Here is a 23,246-nt window from a genome sequence, read left to right on the forward strand (position 1 = left end):
TTGAATTAGGGGGACAAATGTGTTTGCAGATTCCCAAAACTAAAATCTGGGGCTCTGGAACAGTGTTTTACTCCAGGAGCACAAAAAGTCAAATGACAAAAAGAAAAACTCTCTGCTTGTAGTTTATTCTCATGAAACATGCAGACTTGGAAGGTAAATCATCCCCAGCTTTGGTCAGGTTCCACTTCTACTTTGTAAAAAGCTTGTAAAGAACATGCTGAGGAGGCAAAAAAGGGGAAGGTTAGTGAAGCAAAAGAAACCAAAGCAAGTAAAACAGAATGAGCAGAATGCCACAAACAGCTGAACATATCTAATAGTTCACTGCTGCTCAAAAGAGGGCATCCTTCTTATGTCTCCTTCTCAGCCTTACAGGCCTCACTCTCTCTTCTCAATGGTTTACAGCTGCCACTGGACCCTCCCTGAACCAAGTTCAACTTGCTAGGGCATAAGAAAGCTACAAAGTCTTTCCAGCTTATTTTTCTAACGTCTAAACATGATGAATTTGCTCAAAAAACAGGTCAAACACATAAGTATGCAAAAGACATAGGAATGAGGGCCTGGTAGTTTTTAGATAAGCCCTCCCAGACTCACCTAAAATACCCCAATATATGTATTCATGACACAAGACTAAGCATCTGAACCTTTAAACTGGACACACCAATGGATCCCAGTGTGCATAAAGTACTGATTCAATGCTCCCATCACAAGCAGAACACACTTCTGTGAATGGCCTTTTTGCAGCATGAAGATCAGTTTAAAAATGTATGATGGTCATTAACAGGATAAACCCGTATAATTTTGATCTCAAAAACTTCCACATATGTTGATGTTAATTGGTGGATCAGAGGGAATATAGGAAAAGAAAGCATTGAGGGGACAAGGATAATATTTTCTTAAGAGAAAAAGCAGTCTTTTATTTCAGTAAAAAGACGGAGATGGTCATGGAGCTGTGTGGAAAGAGAAGGGAGAACATGAATACCTAACAACAGCTGAAGGTACACAGTCTTTGCTTGAGAGATATAGGTACTCTAACTTGCTGAGTTGTCCCCAGCAATTCTGTAACAATATTTGTAATACATATTTTATTGTAAATAGTTTAAGAGGCACAGATCTCCCTTTTTGAACTTTCTTTTAAAAAGGCACAGCTTCCAGACCCCATCTAGTGGTGTGAATGCCTTACAGCAGCCTCCTCAATCAAAACCACATTTAAAGCTTTTCAATGCACTCTTTTTAAAAAAGAAACAACACAGATGGTTTCAGTTTAACGTCCACCTGAAGGAATAGAAATACTTACACATTCTAAAAATAGAAAAATAAGATTTCCAGACTCAGTAGTCAGCTTATAATCGTAGAATTATATTAGTTCTATATTTATAGCACTTCATGTGCTATTTTTGAGGAGCCAACCCACCACATCCAGATCTTATTAGTATACTGGGGTAGAAGAACAGAATCTCAATTGCTGCACTAAATCTGAGACAGCAAAAATATCAAGCTGTGAATGAACTTTGGGAAAAAGCAAAATGAATCTGCCTCTGTATCCTGACTCAGTCAGCAAGACTAATCAAATTATGATTATTTGAAGTGAGCTAAACTTTCCACAATTCAGAGCTGTGCAACTGTCTCTAAATTTCTCCATGCATGCCAAGAAATGCTGGCTTTTCAATCACCTCCTTCACTGTAGCAGCCAAGCATAAAGCACTCCCAGCTTCCTATTAGAAAGTTAACCAATTCCACAGTATATTAATAAAATCTACTCATAATCAGGACTTCTTTCCTAGCCCTAAAAGTATTCAATTTAAAATTTCTAGGGGTGTTGCCTGACTAAAGAAGTGGACAAAACGGACTTTCCTGGCTGGAGGCATACAACAGCAAGCTGAGACAAATTCCCCCATAACTCAGTTGGAGAAGAGCCATGTATTTTGGAGAAAAATACACTGCTGTAAAACTCCTCAGATTTTCTGGATAAATAAGTAGATACAGCTCATTTGTTTCTGCCAAGCAATGGAATCTATATCTGAATTCTTTAACCTACAAGGACATCACTGCTCTATTCAATGTTTTGAAAATGTAGAGGTATTAGTTTAAAACTACACAATCAGCCATATCCCACTGACTGACATACAAGTTTAGAAGTTAACAGCGGATCTCCCCCTTTCTGATAGCTCATTATCAAGCTGAAAAGCATCAAAGAAAAACTGTATTTCCCCTGAGGAGCCTTTGCTGATTAAAACCAGAAATTCAGCATCAAGCCTGATCCCCTTCAAATGAGTAAAGGCCAGCCAATTTCTGTGAAGTTTTGTCAAACCTCACCTATATCTGTAAAAAGTCTCAACACACACAGTGCTGTTGGCTGCAATATGTGTTATGTGAAGGTATTGCTAACTACAGTACTGCTACTGGCCACAAACAGCTAGTCTTTGGAATTCCAAGCTTCTCACTTGCTGGACTTTGCAGACAAGCAGCAAGATTCCCCAAAGCAGCCTCTAGTTATGAAGCAAAAAGTAGTGCCTGCACCATCTAATTCTGCCTCTGTCTGAGAACAGACAGTAGTTGGGGAAATGAGTTTTACAGGAAGTGTTATACCAGCAGCACATTATTAACTACATGTAACCATTTCCCATGTCCTGTAATGGAAGAGTGCTGTGGTCCAGCTTAACCCACTGGAAGTTAAAATTTTGGCAACCCACAGTAAACATTTAAAAGTATCTACACTTCTTCCCCTTCTTTCTACCCGTTCAACCTCTCATCAAAATTGCACTACCACACAATGTGACAAAGCAGCTGAAGTTGAACTGATCTACTTTCTATTGGCACCACAGGTGGAATGATAGGAGTGAAAAACTTCCACAGTGGCCTCAGTGTTATGATGGACTACATCAATACTGAAGGAAAGGAGGAATTTCCCTTGATGGCTTAAGGCATAAAAAACCCTCACAGGTGAATGTCACGTGCAGCAATGGAAATAAAAATGTAGACTAGGGAAGAAATAGACAGATCTAGCATTTTTTTTACTGTTGTAATTAATACATTATGCTATTCAACAATACCAGCAGATTCAACAATCAAACAAATACTTCTAAATCATGTCCCTCAAGAAACCTCTATTCCTTCACCCTTCCTACACTTCAGGAAGTAATACATTCTCTTGGATACCAAAGACAGTATAAAAGAGAGCTACAAACACGTAGGAAAGCAAGAATTTTTGCCCTTAGCAGACTTTTTTGACAATGAGGAAAGCATGTGATGCAGTAGCCTTCCTTTGCTGTGCTAGTGGCATGCTTACACAGGCAGCTTCCTGTTTATCCCTAGATTATGGAGAATTTCAGGGCTCTTTAATCCATTCTGCCTATAAAACTCACTAACCAAAGTGCTTTTGGCACATCTTACCTGCAACTACAGCATCCTTTATTATTAATAAGAATATGGAAAATATTCAATAACTCCCACACATACCAATTTCAGTTTTATGCAGTCTACCACAAGTACTCACAGCATTATGTAAGAACTATCTTTACCCCCCTGATAATTAAGTGTATTTTCCCCAGAAGAGACTGTAACAAACAGAAATACACAGATATATGTGTAAATTCTGGCTTCCACTTCCTCACCAGAGTGAGGATAGTATCTTTACTGATCTAAAATTAATTTTTTCCTCATATGACAAAGTGAATTGCCCACAAATACATTAAAAAAAAACAAGTTCCAGCTTTCTAGATTAGCAAATTAGATCTACAGAGACAAGTAGAAGTTTTGTCAAATGCTCTGTTACTTTAAATAGACTAAAAATCCAGCGTAATTTATTTAAATATGAGAGACTCTGACTTTGGCAGCCCACTAGCAGGACACATTTCATTCTGAAGAGTCCTCTTTCTTGAGAGTTCCATGGGGGAAAAATCTGCAGTGACAGCAGAGTGCTTTAGAGCCATTTTCTTTTCCTAAGCCAAGCATACACCCTTCTCACTGTGTTTTGGACCCACCTCTGATCAAGCAAAGGAGGAGAGCTAATGGCTGTCCCAGAAAAATGGTAGCTGAAAGCAGACCTGCATTCATTTATATTACAGCTGGCATGCAGCCAGACTTAACCCACCCAGATTTTTATGATGGAAAAATGAACATTTGAAATCAGAAAGACTGAAAAAGCTTAATCTCTCATGCATGCCAAAGTCTGGCACCAGACATTGCATACATCCACTTTAGAACCCAGTCTAACCATATTTCAAGCTGCACCTAATTCTCTTAACTTGTTTTTACCTCTATGCAAATCTGGAAGCACATTATACAGCCAAATGATTATACAGATGTCTGTATCACTCAGGAAGCCATGCTAAACTCATAAGCACTGAGTAAAAAGCTGCCTTGACCACACTCTCTAGTCAGCCACTAAAATCTGAGCTGGGCAGGAAAAACAAATTGTAAACTAGGCAGTGCCCACCACAGCTTCTTCCAGTAGCACCAAGACAGTGCTAAATGCAATGATGAGAACTTGACACAGCAATTCAAGTTAATCTGCAGTGGTGAGGCCAGGCAGGCTTTGGAGCCTTAACTTACCCTAAAAATCACTTACCTTAACACTGAAGATCTAACCCCATTTTAAATCAAATTAGATCATAAGTATGAAGAAGAATGTTAATTATGCAAAATAATTTATTAACAACATGGCTATTAATTTTGTTCTGCATCTTTTCTTACTACCATATATACTGACTTAAATTAAAAAAAAAAAAAAAAAAAAACAACCAGCATGCCATCACCTCCCAAGGGAAAGAAATAACACAGCATAAAACAAGGACAGCCAGATCATACCTCTGAGGTTTACGAATATCCCAGAGTCCCACACCTTCCTTAGAGTTGGCAGTAGCCAGTAATCTGGGTTCTACTGGATTAAACATCACACTGTGAAAGGCTGATGGGTAGTGTGCCAAGCAGAAGGGCTCTGTTGAAAAAGTTGAAATTTCAGACATAAGAACAAACAATGCATTCAACTGTTTGATGCAAGGAGTTTGGCAGCTGAATATGGAAACAGCATAACAAGATCTGAAGATATGGAGACATGTTCAAACCACTTCTCAAGCTGACACATCCAAAGCAATAAAAAATCTGAAGTTTTAAAATCCACCCACGTGTACATTAATTCTGTCTAAATATGGAAAAGGACACATACTGAATTTCAAGACACCATTTTCTTTATGGAAGGTTATCAGAGTTTAAAACTAGCTGTTCAAAGATCAAATACTTGAATCTTTTTAAGGTTCATGACCAAATGCTCATCTGATAAGGACTATACATGAAGGGGCTTCTGAAAGCTTCCTAGTAATATACACCTGAGAGCTTCCACAGCCAGTGCTGATTGCCCAAACCATAAATGTAACAGCAATTGCTTCTAAGGGAGAACAATATTACAAGAAGTGAAATAAGTTTGTATGAAACTCAGCTCAAAGCAAGCTGCTAACCTTGGGGAAAAGAAGCCTACCACCTCTTAAGTGCTGTACTACCAGACAAGAAGGGTGCTCCTCTTGGATAAAAAAAATGTTAACAGTTAGCTCTTGCTGTTCATACACAGAGTAGAAAGCAGGCTCATTCAGACTCTCCCTCTCATAAAACTGTGTTTGGAATACTACTCTGCCTTATTTATTCCATCAAAATGCTCTCTCCATGAAGAGCAGTGAAAAGCCTTGACTATGTGACCTTCTCTCTGCTTCTGTGAGCTTTACAGCTTTAGGCACAGTCTAATTCTCTTCCTTGTTTGTATCTTTTGTGGCATGCTGCCACTCTTTCAATCAACTAAGAAACCAGAATCAATCTCTATTTTGAGCCAGGGATTTGGCCTGACTTTCCCATTCACTGTTTGCTTTGGTGCAACTCCTCTGTCGCTCACGTGCTAGGGAGAGAGTTATTGTCCCTATCTGAGCCACCGAGTGCAGCACCTGTAGCTCCACAAGCACCTTCAGAACGATGTAATTTTCTTTCCTCACTCCCTCTTTACCACATATAAAACATGGTTAAGCAGGCAACCCTCCCAAATTCCTAATACCTTATGAAACCACTGCCTATCAAGCAAATGAGACAGAATTAACATTTGTCTTGTCTGTACCCGCCTCCCATGCTCTAAGATTACAAGTTTTTTCATCAAGGGTTTTCCTTTTTAGTGTTTTTTTAGTAGTGATCAAAACAAAGGTCTCTGACCACAGATGAAGCTCCATGGTGTATTCATTGTCATAAGAGTCAAAAGTAAAAACAAGAAAAGAAGCCAACTTTTGTTCTGCTAGTCTGCCCAAAGGCTTTAGAAATTGCTGCTTGTCTGCCAGCAGCTCCAAATAAGGTTTAACACCAAAACTGACCTTCTATGTTTGCATCATCAAATCAGAATCCTGCTGGGACATAAAAGCCTGTGTTATTAAGATGGCAGCCCCCACTGAGAAGCAAAGGCCTGCATCAGCTAAGTGGAGAGACAAGCAAAGGAGCTGGGTTTTAAAAGAAACTTTAAATTTGTGTATATTTCCTTAGTCAAATCATTCACTAATCAGTCATTAATTACTGGTGCTTTCCTTCATACCTTTATTATAAATAGATTGGCACCACACTTTTCTTCTAAGATATCAAAAGATGCCATTCAGCCTGTCAAAGAGAGATTACAGGAGCTAAACTAATGAGGCACTACGTCATTTTAATGAAAAGTAGGGGGATTACTTTTCTATTGTTCCTTATGCTCATTCACAACTGGAGCTCTTATACACTGGAGTATGAACATGTTTCTGAAGGGAGCAGCTCAACACCATCTTTAATAAAAATTATGAGTAGTCATTTAAGACGTTAACAGAACTGTAAAGACCAGGGCTCGCTAATCACTGGCCAAAAGAATTATGCCTCACTTTCACCCTTCTCCAAGACTCACTGCATCAACTGTCCCAGATAAACATAATTTTTCTCTTCCTTGCCTTGCATGAATTCTTCCTAAATCAATTATATTTTCCTTCTAGAGATCTTACCTCCATGGGAAGACTCTCGGATGTCCCAAATCAGAACCCGGCCATCATCTGATGAACTAGCAAAGATGTTGTCATTTACGGGACTCACTGAAAGGCCATACACTGCATCTTCATGGGCAAACACATCCAAGGTCTCAGTGCTGGGAAAGAGACACAACATTATCATTCTTCCTTCTTTTGCTATTGTTTTATAAAGCAAAGTATTTACTGCTTTATCTATCTAGAAATACTTGGTGACAAAGTTTCTGTAATTTCATAAGAAGACCCTTGTGTTTAATTAGAGTAAAAAACAAACAAAATACCCATGTACAGTGACTTCATGCTATGAGGAAAAAAAATATCACAAAATAAAACCCAAGCATTAAAAACTTCAGATAGTTCAAGATGCTACAGAACACATGATGCATTAGATTTAAGTTTGGGAGGATGTAATAGGAAAGGGAAAGAAGCCTTGGGACCTCTGGAGTCAATTTTTACTACTTAATGTAAAAAGGAAAACAAGACAGAAGTTCATTCTTTAATACAGGTTTCTGTTTTGTCCAAAAGTTCAATTGAAGCTCACGTAAGAGCAATTTACCAGATGGCTTTTTCATTAAGTTTTGTTTTTCAGGAGAGACCAGACCTATATTTTTCCATGTAGAAAGAACAGCAAAAATCCAACAAAATAAAGTAATTCCCCAAAAAGTATATCTGGATTTCAGCTGTTTCACACCTATAAAAAAAGAAAAAGCACATTCTCCATTCTTTTCCCAATGTTTTAGATCATCTAAAAAGCTGGAATAGTGGTATGGAGAGGTAAAAAACTGAAATACTAAATCAGAAGATCCTGGGACTACTTTATTTCTTTTTAAAAGCCCCTTTATTGCTTTTGAAAAGCCCCTTTATTTCTTTGGGGAAAAAACTTTATATATACGATCCATATATTTCATGGAAGCAGCACCAAAGAGATCCCACATAAAATCAGCATTTTGCTCACATGGCAAATGACGGTCTTAGTGGCAGATCTACTAACTCCGTCTCAGGCATCATTAATAAAAAGGGGGGAAAAAGCAGTAACAGAAAAAGCCATTTAAAGTTACAAAAAAGCAGTTGACAGACCAAGTGTTATCATTAAAAAGAGATTAACTTTCCATAGAAATCAATCAGAATTTGGTCTACTAAGGGTTTTTTTAGAAGATCATACAAAATAGCCTTAGAGGAAGGAATTCTGTATGGATTACAACTTGAATCAGCGTATTTTAAAAAAATAAAAACCTGATAACAAAAGCACATTAAAAATATGCACATATCAAAAAGACTTGTCAAAACATCTGAACAAGACACAGCAGGAAAAAATGTATTATATAGAAAAGTAAAAATTACAAAGATACTGTAGAATCTTAAAAAGTCTGAATGCAATAAACACCAGCTTCTAAAACTGACATTTCCACATTTAATTAAAACAAGAAAAACCTCTCCCAAAACCAAACACACACACCACCCCCTCAAAAAACCCAAACAAAACACCCCCCCCAAAAGGCCTAAAATGTTAAAAACAACAACAACAACAACCAAACAAAAAAAAACAAAAAAAAAAACAAAAAAAAAACAAACAAAAAAAACCAAACCCAAACACTAAACAACACAATATTCCTGAGAAACCATCAAAACAGAAGATAAAGTTACTTTTGCTCAGCTTGCATGCAAGATTTATGCAAGAAGCAGACATAAGTTATGTTGGAAGGCAGATATACACTGAACAATTCAATGCAAAAGGCTTTGGACAAACACATCAAGAAATATGTCCACACTATGTTTTTCAGGAAACTCAAAGAAATGTAAGGTTTTATATTTCTCCATTCTTACATATATATATCTCTTCCTGCTTTTACTTTATTTTTTTGAGTTCATGTTAAATGAATGGTCAGCACTTAAATTTATAGATGTTATTAGTACAGATCAAAATTCTAAAGTTTTTTTTACTTCAAACGCAGTGAGCTCAGTAGACACGATGTCTAGAGAAGACCAATTCAATATATTACCACTACTGCATTAATTATACTTTGACTAACTGCTTAATTTTGATGTAGCACAACAAAGCCCAATTCCCAACTGTTTTGCAGTTTTGGTAAAAAGTAAGTATCAAAAGCAATGTTCTTCATGTTAGTGTGGAGAATCAGGCAGCTGCATTCAAAGTTTGAAAAGCAAGTCAGGTAGGCCAAGCACAAGCCATCTTAAACACACGTCAGGTGAGACTGTTGAAAAACAAGAAGTCTGTATGCACCAACAGTTGTTTATGTGCCAGAATAATCTACTCAGAACCTACTCTGCTGTCTGCAGGACAGCATATATATTTAATAACCATTCTTTCCTGAGGTCAAAATAATACAGAACCCAAGTGCTGAAAAAGAAAACGGGGTGATAGGAAATACTTCATCCCAGTTATAAATTTAGGTAAATCAAAACCAAATTTCAGTATTAAAACACTCTTCTCCTAAACTATCAATTTAAACCAGAAAATGCCTCCAGTTTCTGGACATTAAAGGAATTCTTGAAGCAGTGGAAACACAGTGTATTTACCTTTCAACATCATGGAGTATAACCTGCTCATCATTGCCTAAAAAGAGAAATATAAGCAATTAACACCATGTTCTAGTGGTTAAAAATCATTATAGTGAAAAAAAAACCCAAACCAGTTTTTAAGAAAAAAATTTACAATTTCAAAACCAATATTGAAACAGAGAAGACCAGCTCAGTTGCTACGTGGTTAGCCTCTGCTCAGTTATATGAAAGGTTCCATTTGATATCACCAGTCACGACCAAATGCAGCAACTTGTTTCATCTGCTACTGCTCAATAAATAATTCTATTTAAATATGCTACTTATCATTCTTTGCCCAATTTGAGCTTAAGTTTTGGGAGATTTGCAATAAGGACTATTACATCAAGCAGCAGAACACTTTAAACTCTGATGAAAATACATCTTTCTTCCTGCTCAAAGGATGCTCCATAAAGATTGTGAAAGGTGAAAAGAGATGTCATAAATGAAATGCACATGGCTCCCTGATCAAATACTGCCATATAACACTGTCAGCACTCAGGGTTTTGCAACCATTGAGAAGGTGTGAACGTGGCAGCCAATGTAATTTTTTCTGTATTAACAAAAACCAAACCAAGTAAGCAGACAATCATGTCACTTTATTTTTGATCACAGCAATTGAACACAATGAAAACTAACCACATGTGCACAGGCTAAGAGGGTCACAGCCACCAGGTAATTCCAATAGCTCATGCAGAGTTTTTCAAGCTATAACAACAGATTATTTTTTTTATTCTCTGTGCTGAATATTTTATTACCTAAATTTAGCACCTCCTCTTTAGAAATATTTAAGGACACACATACACTTATATTTAATTCAGAAAAAAAAAAACATAACCAGAAAGCCTGCAAAGTCATATTTTTATCTCTGTATATCTTTGTAGCTGTGATGTAGAGTTGTGAAGCTTTCCTAATGCACACTAAAGACAGAGGTTCAGAAGGAGCAAGATTTCATGTTATGAACATTCTTAAATGTTCAATTGACTCAGTTTTCATTTATCCCTCACATATTTCAGTTGTATTCTGCCTCAACAGAGAAATATGATAAGTTTCTCTTTGACTAATGAGGTATGAGATTTTCTACAACCATTTGCTTTTTGCCCAGGCTCTTAGTAAAATCATGCCAGCCTTAGATTACAGCAGTAGCTCATCTTTTCCATGGTAAAATAAACAAGCAATTTAAGTGTAAGTGTCCTTTGGTCATTAATTGTATTTGGAACTGCCCATTATATATTATTACATACTGTTTATACCTAGCAAAACTACTCTAGTGCCTATGTATTTCACCAGTGAAAAACACAGCCCAGTTTCTCCAATGACAAAATTTCCTCCAGCAGACACTCCTGGCTCTTCAGTCTCCATCCAGTATGAACAAAAGAATCACCCCACTTGCCTGGTTTCAGGCATCATCATCATAGGATCAAATTCCCTTCCATCACAAGCTCCAAAATGGAAAAGCAAGAATGAAAGGAGTGTGGAATAACCAATGTTTTCCTCTGTTTTGTGTGTGGGAGGAGAAAGTGGTGACAAAAATCTAACCACAAACTGGATGCTTCTGGTAAGGATTCATCCCTGCAGAAAAAACACCACTACTGTTCAGCCCAGAGAGGGATTACCACTTACAGTGTTTTTACTTTAACACTGGAGAGTTCATTCTTCATTGAGACAAACTGGGTCATAATTGTGTACACAGCTGTGTCATTTATAATCTCTCTTCTTTTGATAACTGCAACTACAACAACCAGAAAGACAGGAAGAATCTGCCATTCCCTTCACTTAAACTTATAAGTGTGAAATACCACAGAGTACATACAGAGGAGAACAGTTAAGGTGGTTTAAACCCCTTATCTGTCATATAAGTGCTGAAAAAACAAATTTAATTTCCTGTAGGTTTATTTCAGCTTTTCATATACCTAACATTAAGTGCAAAGAAAAAAAAAGTCCATGCAGTTTACTAGGAAGGGATCTTGCATTTCAAATGCTGCTGTACTCTCAGTATGTGTGGACAGAGAAGGGCAAAAATATTCTTCAGAGATGGGAACTTCTTTGGGACAGTTTTTTCCTCCAGAGATTACATGCAAAACACAGTCTACTCAGTTCCTGCCTTCCATTTTTGTAATGGCTACAGGGGGTTCTTGCTCCTTCAAAGCAAAGAGCTCTGAAATTCCTTGGATACAATCCAATTTGTACTGAAGTGGAAAATCCCTTCTCCTCTATTATTAGGAGTTGCTTTAGAGAAAGGTCATCAGATCCTAAGTCATTAGTCATTGGCAGTCATTTATTTACAGAATAAATTGAGTTCAGTGTGACTTGTGCTAGTTTACATATTGTAATTTTTAGTTTTGGGGGTTTTTAAAGTATTATTTTTAAAGTATTATTTTTAAGTATTCCAACTTCTATGATTTAAATACAACTCTAAACTCAGGTGTGGGTGTGGGTGACTGTATGACAGCCAGTAGATCTTAGAACCCACAATTCTCTCAGACTTTTTAAGAATCTCCCAGAACATCATTGAGTGAATAAATATAGCTAACCTATTTTACCAGCAGAGATAAAACAGATGGTACATCTAGGCCATGCAGCAAAATGACTCTTTACAAGGGATCCAAGATTCAGACTCATAGCCCTTGCAGATAAGCTTACTGAATCTTGATGAAGGAGCTGAAAGAGTTCCTGACTCCTCCAATGGAAATAATTTCTGGCAGAGGCACAGTGTTTTTATGCAAACTGGAGGAGGAAAAAGATATGAGAATGGCCAGTTTCTCTGTGCATCAGCTGTCACAGCTCATCTAACCCAGCATCTTAGCAAAAATCCACCATAATCAATTATATAAATCTTTAACTGCAGGTGTTAACTTCAGTAACAAGGTACAATCAAGCCACTCTTCCGCCTTTCCTGTGAAAACAGCAGCCTCTGACAGTAAAGCCCAATGGACAGAGGGCTGAGTTGGACATGACAAAATACCACTCCAGCTGGTCAAGCAAGATTTGGCACACTTCACTCCTTGACTATTCATGTAAGGTCCCATTTGTCTGAATTCAAACTAAAGCAAAAGGGACTCTGGCCCAAAATTGCCCAGAATCACTTGTGCAGATATAATCCTTTGAAGACAGCGTTTTTATGCTGCTATTTTTCTCATAATACAAACGGCAGACCCCAGAATAAGAAGATAGGCATCACTATTTGACAGTCTAGGGATTTATTCCACCCCTAGAGAAGTTTAACTGAATCTTTTCATCCTTGAAATTTGGCACAAAGCTTAAGCTTTGTCATGTCTTTTTTTCTAATGGATATTATAATTTTAACACAACATTGAAGGATGAGAAGCTTCCATCATTCACATGCACTCAGAATCAATCTCTAGTATTGATTTACAGTTCACAAATCTTGGGTCAAAAAGGTAATGAAGGGCTTTGACCCAGGAGTCTCCGTACCCTAAAGTAAGTCTAGCTGTATGTTAATGGACACACTGATGAAAGATACAAATTCTCACCCATTCTGTGACCATGTTAGATAGTGGAAATTAAGTACACTAGAAAATGGCACTTGAGTGCATTGACACCTTTGTGCCTTTTTCTTCTCAATTCAATTTTCCTGCCTACCTCAACACTTTAAAAAACAAGTAGTGAAACAGACCTAAGTTACAGAATCTATTACCCCAGAACAAGTATATGTCCACTTCCCCTACCTTAGTTTTAAGACTGAATTAAACTTTCTATTAAGAAGTAGATTTATATTAAAAAGAAATGAGAGCATCAAGGGTTATCAGACCCCAATGTGCCAACAGTTCTAAAAGGCAGAGGCTTACCAGTAAGAACTGAAACAGGGTCTAAGAAAACATCATTCACCAATAGATGGCAATAGTCCTTCATGAGCCATCTGAAGGTGCACTGAAATCAGATAGTAGCAGAAAAGATTTTCAAGCATCAGGCTTGAGTGCCAGAGAGAATGCAGAGTCTGCTCTTAGTACAGTTAAGAGGGAATAACAAAGACAATGTTTTCCACAGTCTTTAGCACAAGTAGAGTCAGACTGGACTCAGGATTCTCACGATGGTTCATGATACAACGAGCTTACACCAGGGTTTGCAAAAAGGCATGACAAAATTGAAAATGTTGTGCTAGCTAAAGGATTCCCTGTTCCCAAAAAAAATTACAATTGCTGATTAAGAACACCTTTCAGATCTCACGTGGGGCAGGATCTCACTCACTCATGGCATCTACTCCAAGGCATTCACAATACATATTCATGTGAAATCAGGGTGTTCTTCCTTTCTTACCTCCAGAGAACACTTTTGTATTGCCACTGTTGAAAGCTAGGCAGAAGATGTTAGAGTGATGCTCCCCTTTCAGCTGAACTGGTTTAACTCTTGAGTGGATGGCTTCTTCCATATGCCAAAGTAAGACTCGGCGGTCATCCCCTCCTAGAAGAAATAAAGGAAATGTGCATTACTGCCTGAGCCGTGTGTAAATTGATTATAGACAAATTATTTAACTCTGCAGCTATTCATAAAAAGCTTTGCTAAAACCTTAATTAGCATTAAAAATGTATGCCTTCTTGGATATATAGACACACATTTACATTAAGATGTCATGCAGTCAGGTATTCAATTAAATGTAATGACAACAGAGCAATCTGCAGGAAAAGTTTGAATTAAACAGTTTCCATTCTGCCAACACATAGTGACAACCTGTAGCAACCTGGAAACTCAGAAATATACTGCTACATAAAATTCCATGGCAAGTGGTAGATGAATTACATGCCAAATTCACATATGCATGTTAGCAAAATGCTTCTACACCAACTCCTTGTTGCCAGCATTGCTTATGTTACTCATAAAACATGAACTTTCTCCCCCTTTCACTGCAACTATATATCCTCCAGCAGTCTTTGCAAAGCCTTCATAGCATATGTTGGCTCAAGACTGATAAAAGATAAAAAAAATTTACTGAAGCATTCAGAAGTCTTCAGCACACACAGTTATGCCAGGTTTCTAGACCTGTAAAGGTTAAGACAGATATTTCTGCAAGGTGAAGTCCTGACAAAGAGAGTACCTGGAGAAAGGAAGGTCAAATTTCTTGCTTTACATCTTGCTGTATTCCTAATTGCTTGCCTATATGCAGTTCTCAGTTCAGAGCTCTAACTGCCTCCTTTTCTGTATGGCAAACAGTTATATAAAATAAATACTAGACTGTTCGTGCTTCAACTGCATTAAGTTATTATTTATTAGGAAAATTAAAAAATCAAGACACTATTGTACTGGTCAGCATTCTCAGCAGCAATTTTAAATATCTGCAAAATGTGAATAAAGTTTCTCCAAGTCAGACTCAAAATATTTTTGGTATCTGTCTTTAATAACAAAGATGGCATGACAAGTGGAAAGTGACACCAGAAACATGCTGATTACAATTAAAACATTTTATTTATTCTTTGCACAAGCAAAAGCCTAAACTCAGAGCCTTTTTTGAGCTGTTATACAGAGGACAAAGACATCAAAAAGAAAAAAAAAAAAGAAACCAAAATTACTTGGCCTGCTGTTTACTTACAAAAAAGGTAAATGCATAAATAGATTTCATTACTACTGTTAATCAGATTCCTTAGAATTTTCACATCATATGTTGCTATTAAGAAATTTTCCTGTGGAACTGAGCTATGTCAAACATCCTACAAGTAAACAGTCTCTCAGCCTTTAAGTCTCTAACAGATTTTATGACACTTTGATAGACAGTACAGCAGCATGTTATGATTACCCATGCTCCATGAAATTGTGCATTCCTCCTCCTGATTTTGTATTTCATACATCAAACAAGAGTACATGATACAAAGATTTGTGATGCATTTGATAGCTACTGAGAACGAGTCAAATGTGATGGATCCAAAATCTCACAGTAATTTATGGTCAACTAAACTGATGGAAACTTATATTCCTTTCCATCTAGAAATAGGAGAGAAAGTTGTATTTGCACTCCAGTGATTGCAGATGAGCTTGTAATAAGGAGACATAGAAATACATGAGTGCCGAAACATATGACCACATTATTCAAGTTAAGATTAAGAAGTAACTGTCACACTGAATGTAACTACTTCCCAAAGCTGCCAACCACCATGTCATAATGTTATCACTACCTGAAAAACAATTTAAGCAACATTTAACACAGGTGAATGCCAACATTGCTTCCATCAGACTTCATTTATTGCCTTCTATAAAAGACATTTCAAGGCAAAATATAGTAACATATTGTTGTTACTTGTTACCATAGCAAACCAATTTGCTAAAACCACTGCAAAAAGTCTACACATCCTCCTACCTAACAGCACAGCCATCTAGGTGTCTCACTTTTAATAGTAAACTCATAATCATTTCCACCAACAACTGTCCAGATTAAAAAAAAAAAAAAAAAAAAATCTATATAAAACAAGCATAACTGTGGTTCCCAGCACACATACAGCATGGCAGTAGGATAATTTGCAACCTGTGCAGAAAAGTGACTGATAGTGTGAAAAGTTGACAACACCTTCTATTTTATAAGTTCCTATACCTTAGTGCCTGTTTGCCTTGGAAACTACTTTTCCTATTGAATACAAATGTTTTCCTCTTCCCAAACACTTACATTTCCAAGAAACTTTGGTGGTGGCACATTCCATATCTTAGGAGCTTTTAAATGCTCCCTACACTCATGCAGTGCTGTCCCTCCTCCATCTGTGTATTATCTTTGGGAACTTCTACACCTGTTCACTCCTCAGTTTTATTCCTCTTGTATCTCACTGAGACATAAAAGTTTAACAAAATAATAACATTATTGTGTCAAAAGTGTGTTCTCTTATAATACCAATTTAGCTATTCTAGAAATACTTCTGACTCAAGGCCAGTTCTACCAGAAAGAAAAAGTTACCCAATGTGTTGGGCCACAGAGGACTTGTGGCAAACAAGACACTTCAGCAATCCCTACATCCTCACACAAGAGAACAAGCAGTGTTAAGTTACAGGCAAATAATACCCAAGAAAAGGCAAGTCTGAAGTGACAGAAACCAGTAAATGCAATTTCCATTATCCAAACCTGACTCCTACTATAAGAGGGAAGAAAGGAGGGAGGTGTACATGTATGAGCAGGTATACAAGAAGAAAGTGAAGAAAATGTGAATATATAGTTTTTGTGCTCTGTAGAAAGCAACTATGATTCCTCAGACACAAACTGCATACACATTATGCAACATAAGTTACAAGTCTGAGAATTATAGGAAACTTCAGATCTGTAGCATTTGTTCTGTACAGTAGATTGGCAAATGCAGATTAATTTAAATGCTCTCAATTTATGGTGAATTCGTTGTGCATGTACATCAATTCTACAAGTGAAGCAGAAGCCACATTCTTAAAATAATATAGAGCATATACCAACAGCAACAGGTTTATCATATCTGGAAAACTTGGGTATATGGCTTAATAGCCAAATACCTTACCAAAGCTCCACATGTGGATTTTCTGGAAATTGAAGATACACAGAGAATTTGCAATTTTTCTGTCCATGGTGTCAGAAACAGTAAGTTCGACATCTACAATGAGGAGATAGCTTCACTTTCATCTTATTTTGCAGATTCTGTTTAGAACTGTATGACTGACAATTTGAAAAGTAAAAGTTTGTGTGACCCAGCTAAGACCTACACAATGCCATTCTACAGTTATTTTTCAGAAAGGAACCACATTTTAAAAGATTTAATTAGTCAAGTACTTCAGTGCTCATTACAGGAGCAGGGTCAAACCTGTAGAAACATTCAAAACCAAAGAGACACAGTAAGAGAAATCTATTAGTTTTAGACCTAAAATAGTTTGAAGGGGGCTAGAACATACCTTTGCCAAAAATAAATCTAGTCCAAACAGTATCTGCATAGCTCACTTGAACTCCTGTGTACTAACAGAAGCACTTCAAAATCATACGAGTCAGTACTGAAAAAATGCAGTTTTAAAGTGCATTGATCTTGCTGGTTGTGGACAAAGCTCAAGACCACAACTTCCCTTTATCTCCCATATACCAGGTCCATTTGCTAAAAGAATCTACATGGCAAGTGGGCAATACTTCTAAATCATAACATGAAAGATTTAGTCTTATTGCTGTATCTACTTCAGAAGTTGCATGAATCACAGAAAGCAGAATTGGATGGTATTTCAAGAAGTTGATCACTCAATTGGCCTTGGCCAAAGGCAAAAGGCCAGGCTCTGTAGGAATTACTCCCAGAAGTTAAGTCTCTAGTTTGCTCTAAAAAAAAAAACAAAACTGCTGAGGTAGATTTCATACCCCCCTTAGGCAGTCTATTTCACTTTTTCATTATCCTTGCCGTTAGGCAGATTACCCTATTATATCAAGCCTGAGGGTGCAGTTTGACATTACATATAATCCCACTCCCCCTTGCCATGTGCTCCTGCTACTTTCCCCTCCATTGGATTCAGTGGCCATCCATGCACAGGGTAAATTAAAGAAGTTGATCTGACAGAAAGTCAGCTGACAGACAAACAATCTCTCCCTACTTATTCTGTCCCCCTGATCAGATGCTTCCATCATACCAGTTTCAGGCTTTAAATTATGGAAGTGCCACAGTGCAAACAATGAAGAGGAGAAATAAGTGAATGAGTTACAGGATGAAGAGAAAGTGTAAGGTCAAACAGCACCCTAAAATCTTTCTTCCTATAATTTGAGACCATTTCTTCATCCTATTCCCAGTAGACAAAAAAAGAGTTTACAACTTCACATAATAATAATAATAATAATTAAAACCACCTTTATGTAGCTCAGGACTTGCATTTCTACTCAGCTGTTCTTTCTGTAGACTAAATGGACCCCTTTCTTTCACTATTTCATTTTTCTAGGCGTCTGATCATTCTTCATACCCTCTTCTGAATTTTCTCAGTTTGGGCACATCTTTCTCAGTGCCCAAAACTGAGCACAGCACTCCATCTGAGGCCCCAACAGCACCACAGCAGGTTTACTTCACATGCTTTGTCATGTCTGATCATACTTATGTTGTGATATTTATGTCTTTGGATCCTTGTCTGCATGACTACAGGCTAGTCGCCATGGTGTATTTGTAGAGTCAACCGTTTTTATTCATATGCTTTAGGTTGCACTTGTCCCTCTCAAAACACATTACATTTTTTCCCATGTAATGCATCTTAATTAACTTGAACTTCAACTCCTATCCCCTGAAATTATTGCTGCCTGATCCTATCTTTCCTGAGAAATTTTATAATTTCTCAGACATTAATTAAAACATGATGTAGTAACTGAACCTAATATCCCTCCTCACACAGAATTCTGCTTCATACAAACAGACTAAGATCAGAGCATTCCTCCTTAAAACATACTTGATACACAATCCCCTTATTCAGAAGTAATACTCCACAACTTTTACTAAAGTCACCTCATTCCCTTGTTTTAGGCTCATGTTCCTTCAGATTTATGTAAAAACTAAATGACAGATGCATTTCCAATACTTTTTAGCACCCTCAGAAATTTAGGATTTGCGTTATCTGGTAAGAGGGAAAAAAAAAAAGCCAAGAGAAAACTACAGTACTTCCCAGAAGTTATCTTGAACATGCAGTTTAAAGCATGAAAAAAAAAAAAAAAAAAAAAAAGTGGGAGGTTCTGATAAACATACTCATGTTTGTAAAAGATAGTAGGCATGAAAAATGACAGATACACAAACAGGAAAACATATCCACCAAACCTAAGGATGGGAGAAAGACTATTACACAGATAAGTAAAGCTGAGTTTTAAGCAGGAAATGCTTGGCAAATGTGAGGGAAGCAGTTGGTTGCATACCATTCCATGGTGATTTCCACGTGTTTCTCAAACTGTTAAAAGAAAGAAACACTATCTAGTACATAAAGTGTTGCAAAGACACATTTTGCCCAACAGAATCTTTCAACTCCATCCAAAAGCAAGTTTTAACCAATTTCAACCCATTTAGACATTTTTTATATGTTAAGCTTTCCTCTTCCCTTGTGTTATTCTACAGGTAGTGTTTTTATGCTTGTCACACTTACATCTTCTCCTGAGTGTTCACCTCCTCCTTCCAATTATTTCAATTTTTAAAAATTCTTGTCCTTATATCAGTCCCTTCTAGCACCCCTGTCCCAAAACATTAATCTCTGCCCGTCTTCCCCTCTATAAAGTGACACTGTTGTGGTACAGAAAGAACCTCCAGACTGGCCCCCAATTCAATCAGTGGACCTCAACTTTTTTACTTTGAAACATGGTTAAGAACAAAAATACCATTAAACATGTACTTTCCAATACAAGATTTCAGGAAGTTAAGATACCAAATAGTTTCAAACATGCTTTCGGAGGGCCCGCTGAGGCTTGTCCACACCAAAGTTCTCTCCAAAATCCTAACAGGAAAATTATCTGTAACTGCAATATAAACCCTGTTTAAGCAGTTTGAATTGTTCACTGAAACAGTAATCATGAGCCTTACAGACTTGCTTCTGTGAGACACATTAAAAAAAAAAAAAAAAAAAAAAAGTGGGACACATACCCAAGGAAAGCATTCCAGCCAAGTGATGAGAACAGCACTAACTTGGATGCAGGCTAATATTTCAATGGCACTGGTACAACCACTATGAATGCACTGTACCAGCTGTATTTAAAACAGCTCTAACAAGGTTTAAGTTGTTAACAAGTCAATCAGCCAAAGCAGACTTCTCTAGGTTAAGAATATACATATTACTTAAGTCTGAACAACTGAAAAGACTGCTCGCACTCTGCCTTTTCATGCACTCCAGTATAGCTGTTGACTCTCTGCTGCTCTCTCTTATCAGATAGCTGTGGTGTAGTTAGAAGCACCCAGCATCACATCCTTACTTCCCTATGCTGACTATTTTGAGGGATGAGAAACCCTCATGCCACCAATTCTAAGGCTTTATCTGCATTTGGAAATCTTTTGAAGCAAGTCTTCTACAAAACTTCAGAGTAGAAGCTGCTTCCACTCTACCTTTCCTCATTGCTTTCCTTCCTGCTGTTGCTATTTCTCAGAGCTTCATGATCAAGTATGGCCTTTAAGAGGAGTGCTTTGAGTATAATTTTAATGAAGCTTAGTCTTATAATGGCGTGCAATTTAACCGAGTATCCATAAATATTTGGACTTCGAATTTCTTGTTCTTGACTGAAGCACAAAGCACCTGCCTGCTGCTGCTATGGCCCATAAAGCATTCTAGATATTATGGTCATGGATAACATGAAACTTTTTAAAAAGAAAGTTAGCATAATTAGAGCTCTTCATTTTCTCAAGGCATCAGTAGAAGGTCAGACTTAAGGTGATCTGTTCTTGGTTGTCCCAAAGTTGTGCACTACTAGCACATGTAATTCTTTTTTTAAGGAGGGTAGAATTTTAGTAGCATGTAAATACTGCATATGGAGGAAAACTTTACCATCTTCGAACATTCTGAAGCTCTATGAAAAGTTAGGAAATTGAAAACTGGACATTGCTTGAAAGCCTTCCCTTTACATATCCACTAGATGTGAACTCTCCCTTCATTCTCTCATTGCACCGACCTTGATTCAGGCAGTTTGGACAAAATTAATTCTTAAAAGTCCATTCCAGCCTTGGACTGTTTATGCTTATGCCTAAAGAAGGGATGTCATCATAGGTAAGTGCATGATATGGCAAGACCTAAAGTATATCCTGAGGCCTTCTTGAGCAAGAAGAACAGAAAATACTAGTGGTGTCTCCATCACTTATTATGGAAAATAATAATTTAAAAAAGCAGATACACTTGAGCTCTCTGTAGCACTTTATAAGTAAAAATACATCATTCCACTTTCTACTAGAGAAGGACCAGTACAAACCAGTATGACAACTGGCACAAATGGGAGCTTTAGAATGGGTGAATCAACATTCCTTTCCAATACACACTCATGTTTATATACATATATATGTGTGTATGTATGTATGTATATATACATATATTCACAAGCTAAATGGATGCATATCTCAGAAGCTGCATGTGCATAAAGATAAAAGAATCCCTAACAGTAACACTAAGATCCTTCATGGACCCTTACTTCAGAAATCACTGGAAATATGCTTGAAATTTCTTCATGTAAGAATGTTAAATTTAGGAAGGTTTCAGTGTATCAGCTGCCACTCTACGTTTATACAGGGTTTCTGTTCTGCCCTTGCTTAAAAGTAACCAGTCACAAAAACTTTTTATTGAATGATCTTTGAAGTTATTACTGACACCATTGTGTGATATAGTTCACCTCTGCCCAGACACCACTGCTCAGCCATGTCCCCATCACATTCCTCAGTAGCCCCTGTCGCTGCTTACAAGATGAACAGGCAAGACCGAGGCCCTCGGTTAATAACCAGGTCAGCAACCCCTCGGCAAGCGAGACCGCTCTCCACAAAGCTGCTAAGGACCTCTGCGATCTCCCCGAGGGCAGCGCTCCCACACGACAGGGAACGGGCCTTTCCCGCTGCTGCTCGGCTCCTGGGGAGGGACCTGTCGGCAGCCCCAGCCGCGGGAGAGCAATGGAAGGGGGGCCGCTCCCTCCAGCCTGCTTCCCCCGGGGGCGAGGGGCGGCCGGGACACAACGTCCCCCGACTGCGGCCTGCAATGGACACCGCGCTCGGCGGCCCTGCCCTGCCCGGGGCGGCACGATACGAGCGGTCCCTCCGGGGCCGGCAGCTCCCTCCCCGCCGCTCGAAGGTCTCTGCCCCCTCGAAGAGGAACGCGGGGTCCGAGGGCTTGGCGGGAGAAGAGCGCCGCGACCCCTCAGCGCCCGAGCTCCCGGGGCGCCGCGGGCGGGATCGGCCCGCGATTCCCCGGCCTGTCGCTAAGAGCCGCCCGAGGAGACCGCGGCCTGCAGCGCCCGGCCAGGCCCCGGCCTCAAGTTGCCTCCTTCCCCTGCCGCCTCTCGGAGACCGGAGGCGGGGAAGCAGGAAGAAGCACCTGCGCCAAGCGCTGCTGGGGTGGGGAGAGGCGGCCAGCCGGCCGCCGAGCCCCGCAGCCCCTCCCTGGCTGGGGGTGCAGACCCTTTCCCCGTCGTCCGTGTCGCAGCTGATGTCAAGCCCTCGTCTCCCTCCTACCTGACAGCATCCCCCACCCCTATGGCTCCCTCAGCCCCCGGCAGGCAACAGAGGGGACCTTAAGCCAAAAACCATCAGCACAAATATATCCCCCTCTTTCACAAACGCGCCCTGCAACGGGAGGGAGGAGGAACAAAACAAAACCCGACTCCCCTCCCCCAAAAGAAGATGGGGTGGGGGTGGCCCCAAAGTGACCAAGTCCCTCGATTAAACCGACCCGGTTCCCGCCCGATGCCGAGCGGTACTGCAGCCTCCCCGGCCAAACTCGGGGCCGCCGCCTGCCCCCGGCAGCGATTGCTGACCCCCGGCCCGGGGCACGGCGCTGACAAATGTCACCCGGTGCCCACAATGAGCGCCGCGGGGCTGCTTCTTCTCCGTCGCCGTCCCCCCAAAATAAGAAAATCCTCTTTTAAGAGGAAAGACACGCGAGCCACCAAATAAAAAGGCACCCCTAGCTCCCACCCCCAGCGCCCGGGAAACACTCTCGTAAAAACTTTGACCAGGGCTCCCCCCCTGATAATAGTAGAATTTAAAACCTGTCAACCATTTTAGATCCCTACTTAAGAAAACATCATTCCCGGGCACCGGTGGATTTGGCAAA

The 23,246-nt window shown here is 39.0% G+C and overlaps 1 protein-coding gene across 6 annotated transcripts in view; it reads right to left on the reverse strand.

Moving 5' to 3' along the window:
- Nucleotides 1–23,246, reverse strand: part of DCAF5 (DDB1 and CUL4 associated factor 5) — a 72,023-nt gene that overhangs the window by 48,412 nt on the left and 365 nt on the right. Inside the window, exons 1-5 of one of the 6 annotated variants that reach the window (XM_053944791.1) lie at nucleotides 23,206–23,224; nucleotides 13,845–13,988; nucleotides 9,549–9,585; nucleotides 6,990–7,129; nucleotides 4,807–4,936 (exon numbers count right to left, since the gene is read on the reverse strand). In XM_053944791.1, the coding sequence (XP_053800766.1) occupies nucleotides 4,807–4,936; nucleotides 6,990–7,129; nucleotides 9,549–9,585; nucleotides 13,845–13,956 (419 nt within the window). In that variant the 5' untranslated portion in view covers nucleotides 13,957–13,988; nucleotides 23,206–23,224. Of the gene's footprint in view, nucleotides 1–4,806; nucleotides 4,937–6,989; nucleotides 7,130–9,548; nucleotides 9,586–13,844; nucleotides 13,989–16,176; nucleotides 16,297–21,884; nucleotides 22,401–22,508; nucleotides 22,528–22,862; nucleotides 22,957–23,205; nucleotides 23,225–23,246 lie in introns of those variants that run through there. The other 5 variants (XM_053944790.1, XM_053944792.1, XM_053944788.1 and 2 more) reach the window with 5 other exon arrangements.

This window comes from Vidua chalybeata, chromosome 6 (assembly GCF_026979565.1).
Source record: "Vidua chalybeata isolate OUT-0048 chromosome 6, bVidCha1 merged haplotype, whole genome shotgun sequence".
NCBI classification, from domain to species: Eukaryota; Metazoa; Chordata; class Aves; order Passeriformes; family Viduidae; genus Vidua; species Vidua chalybeata.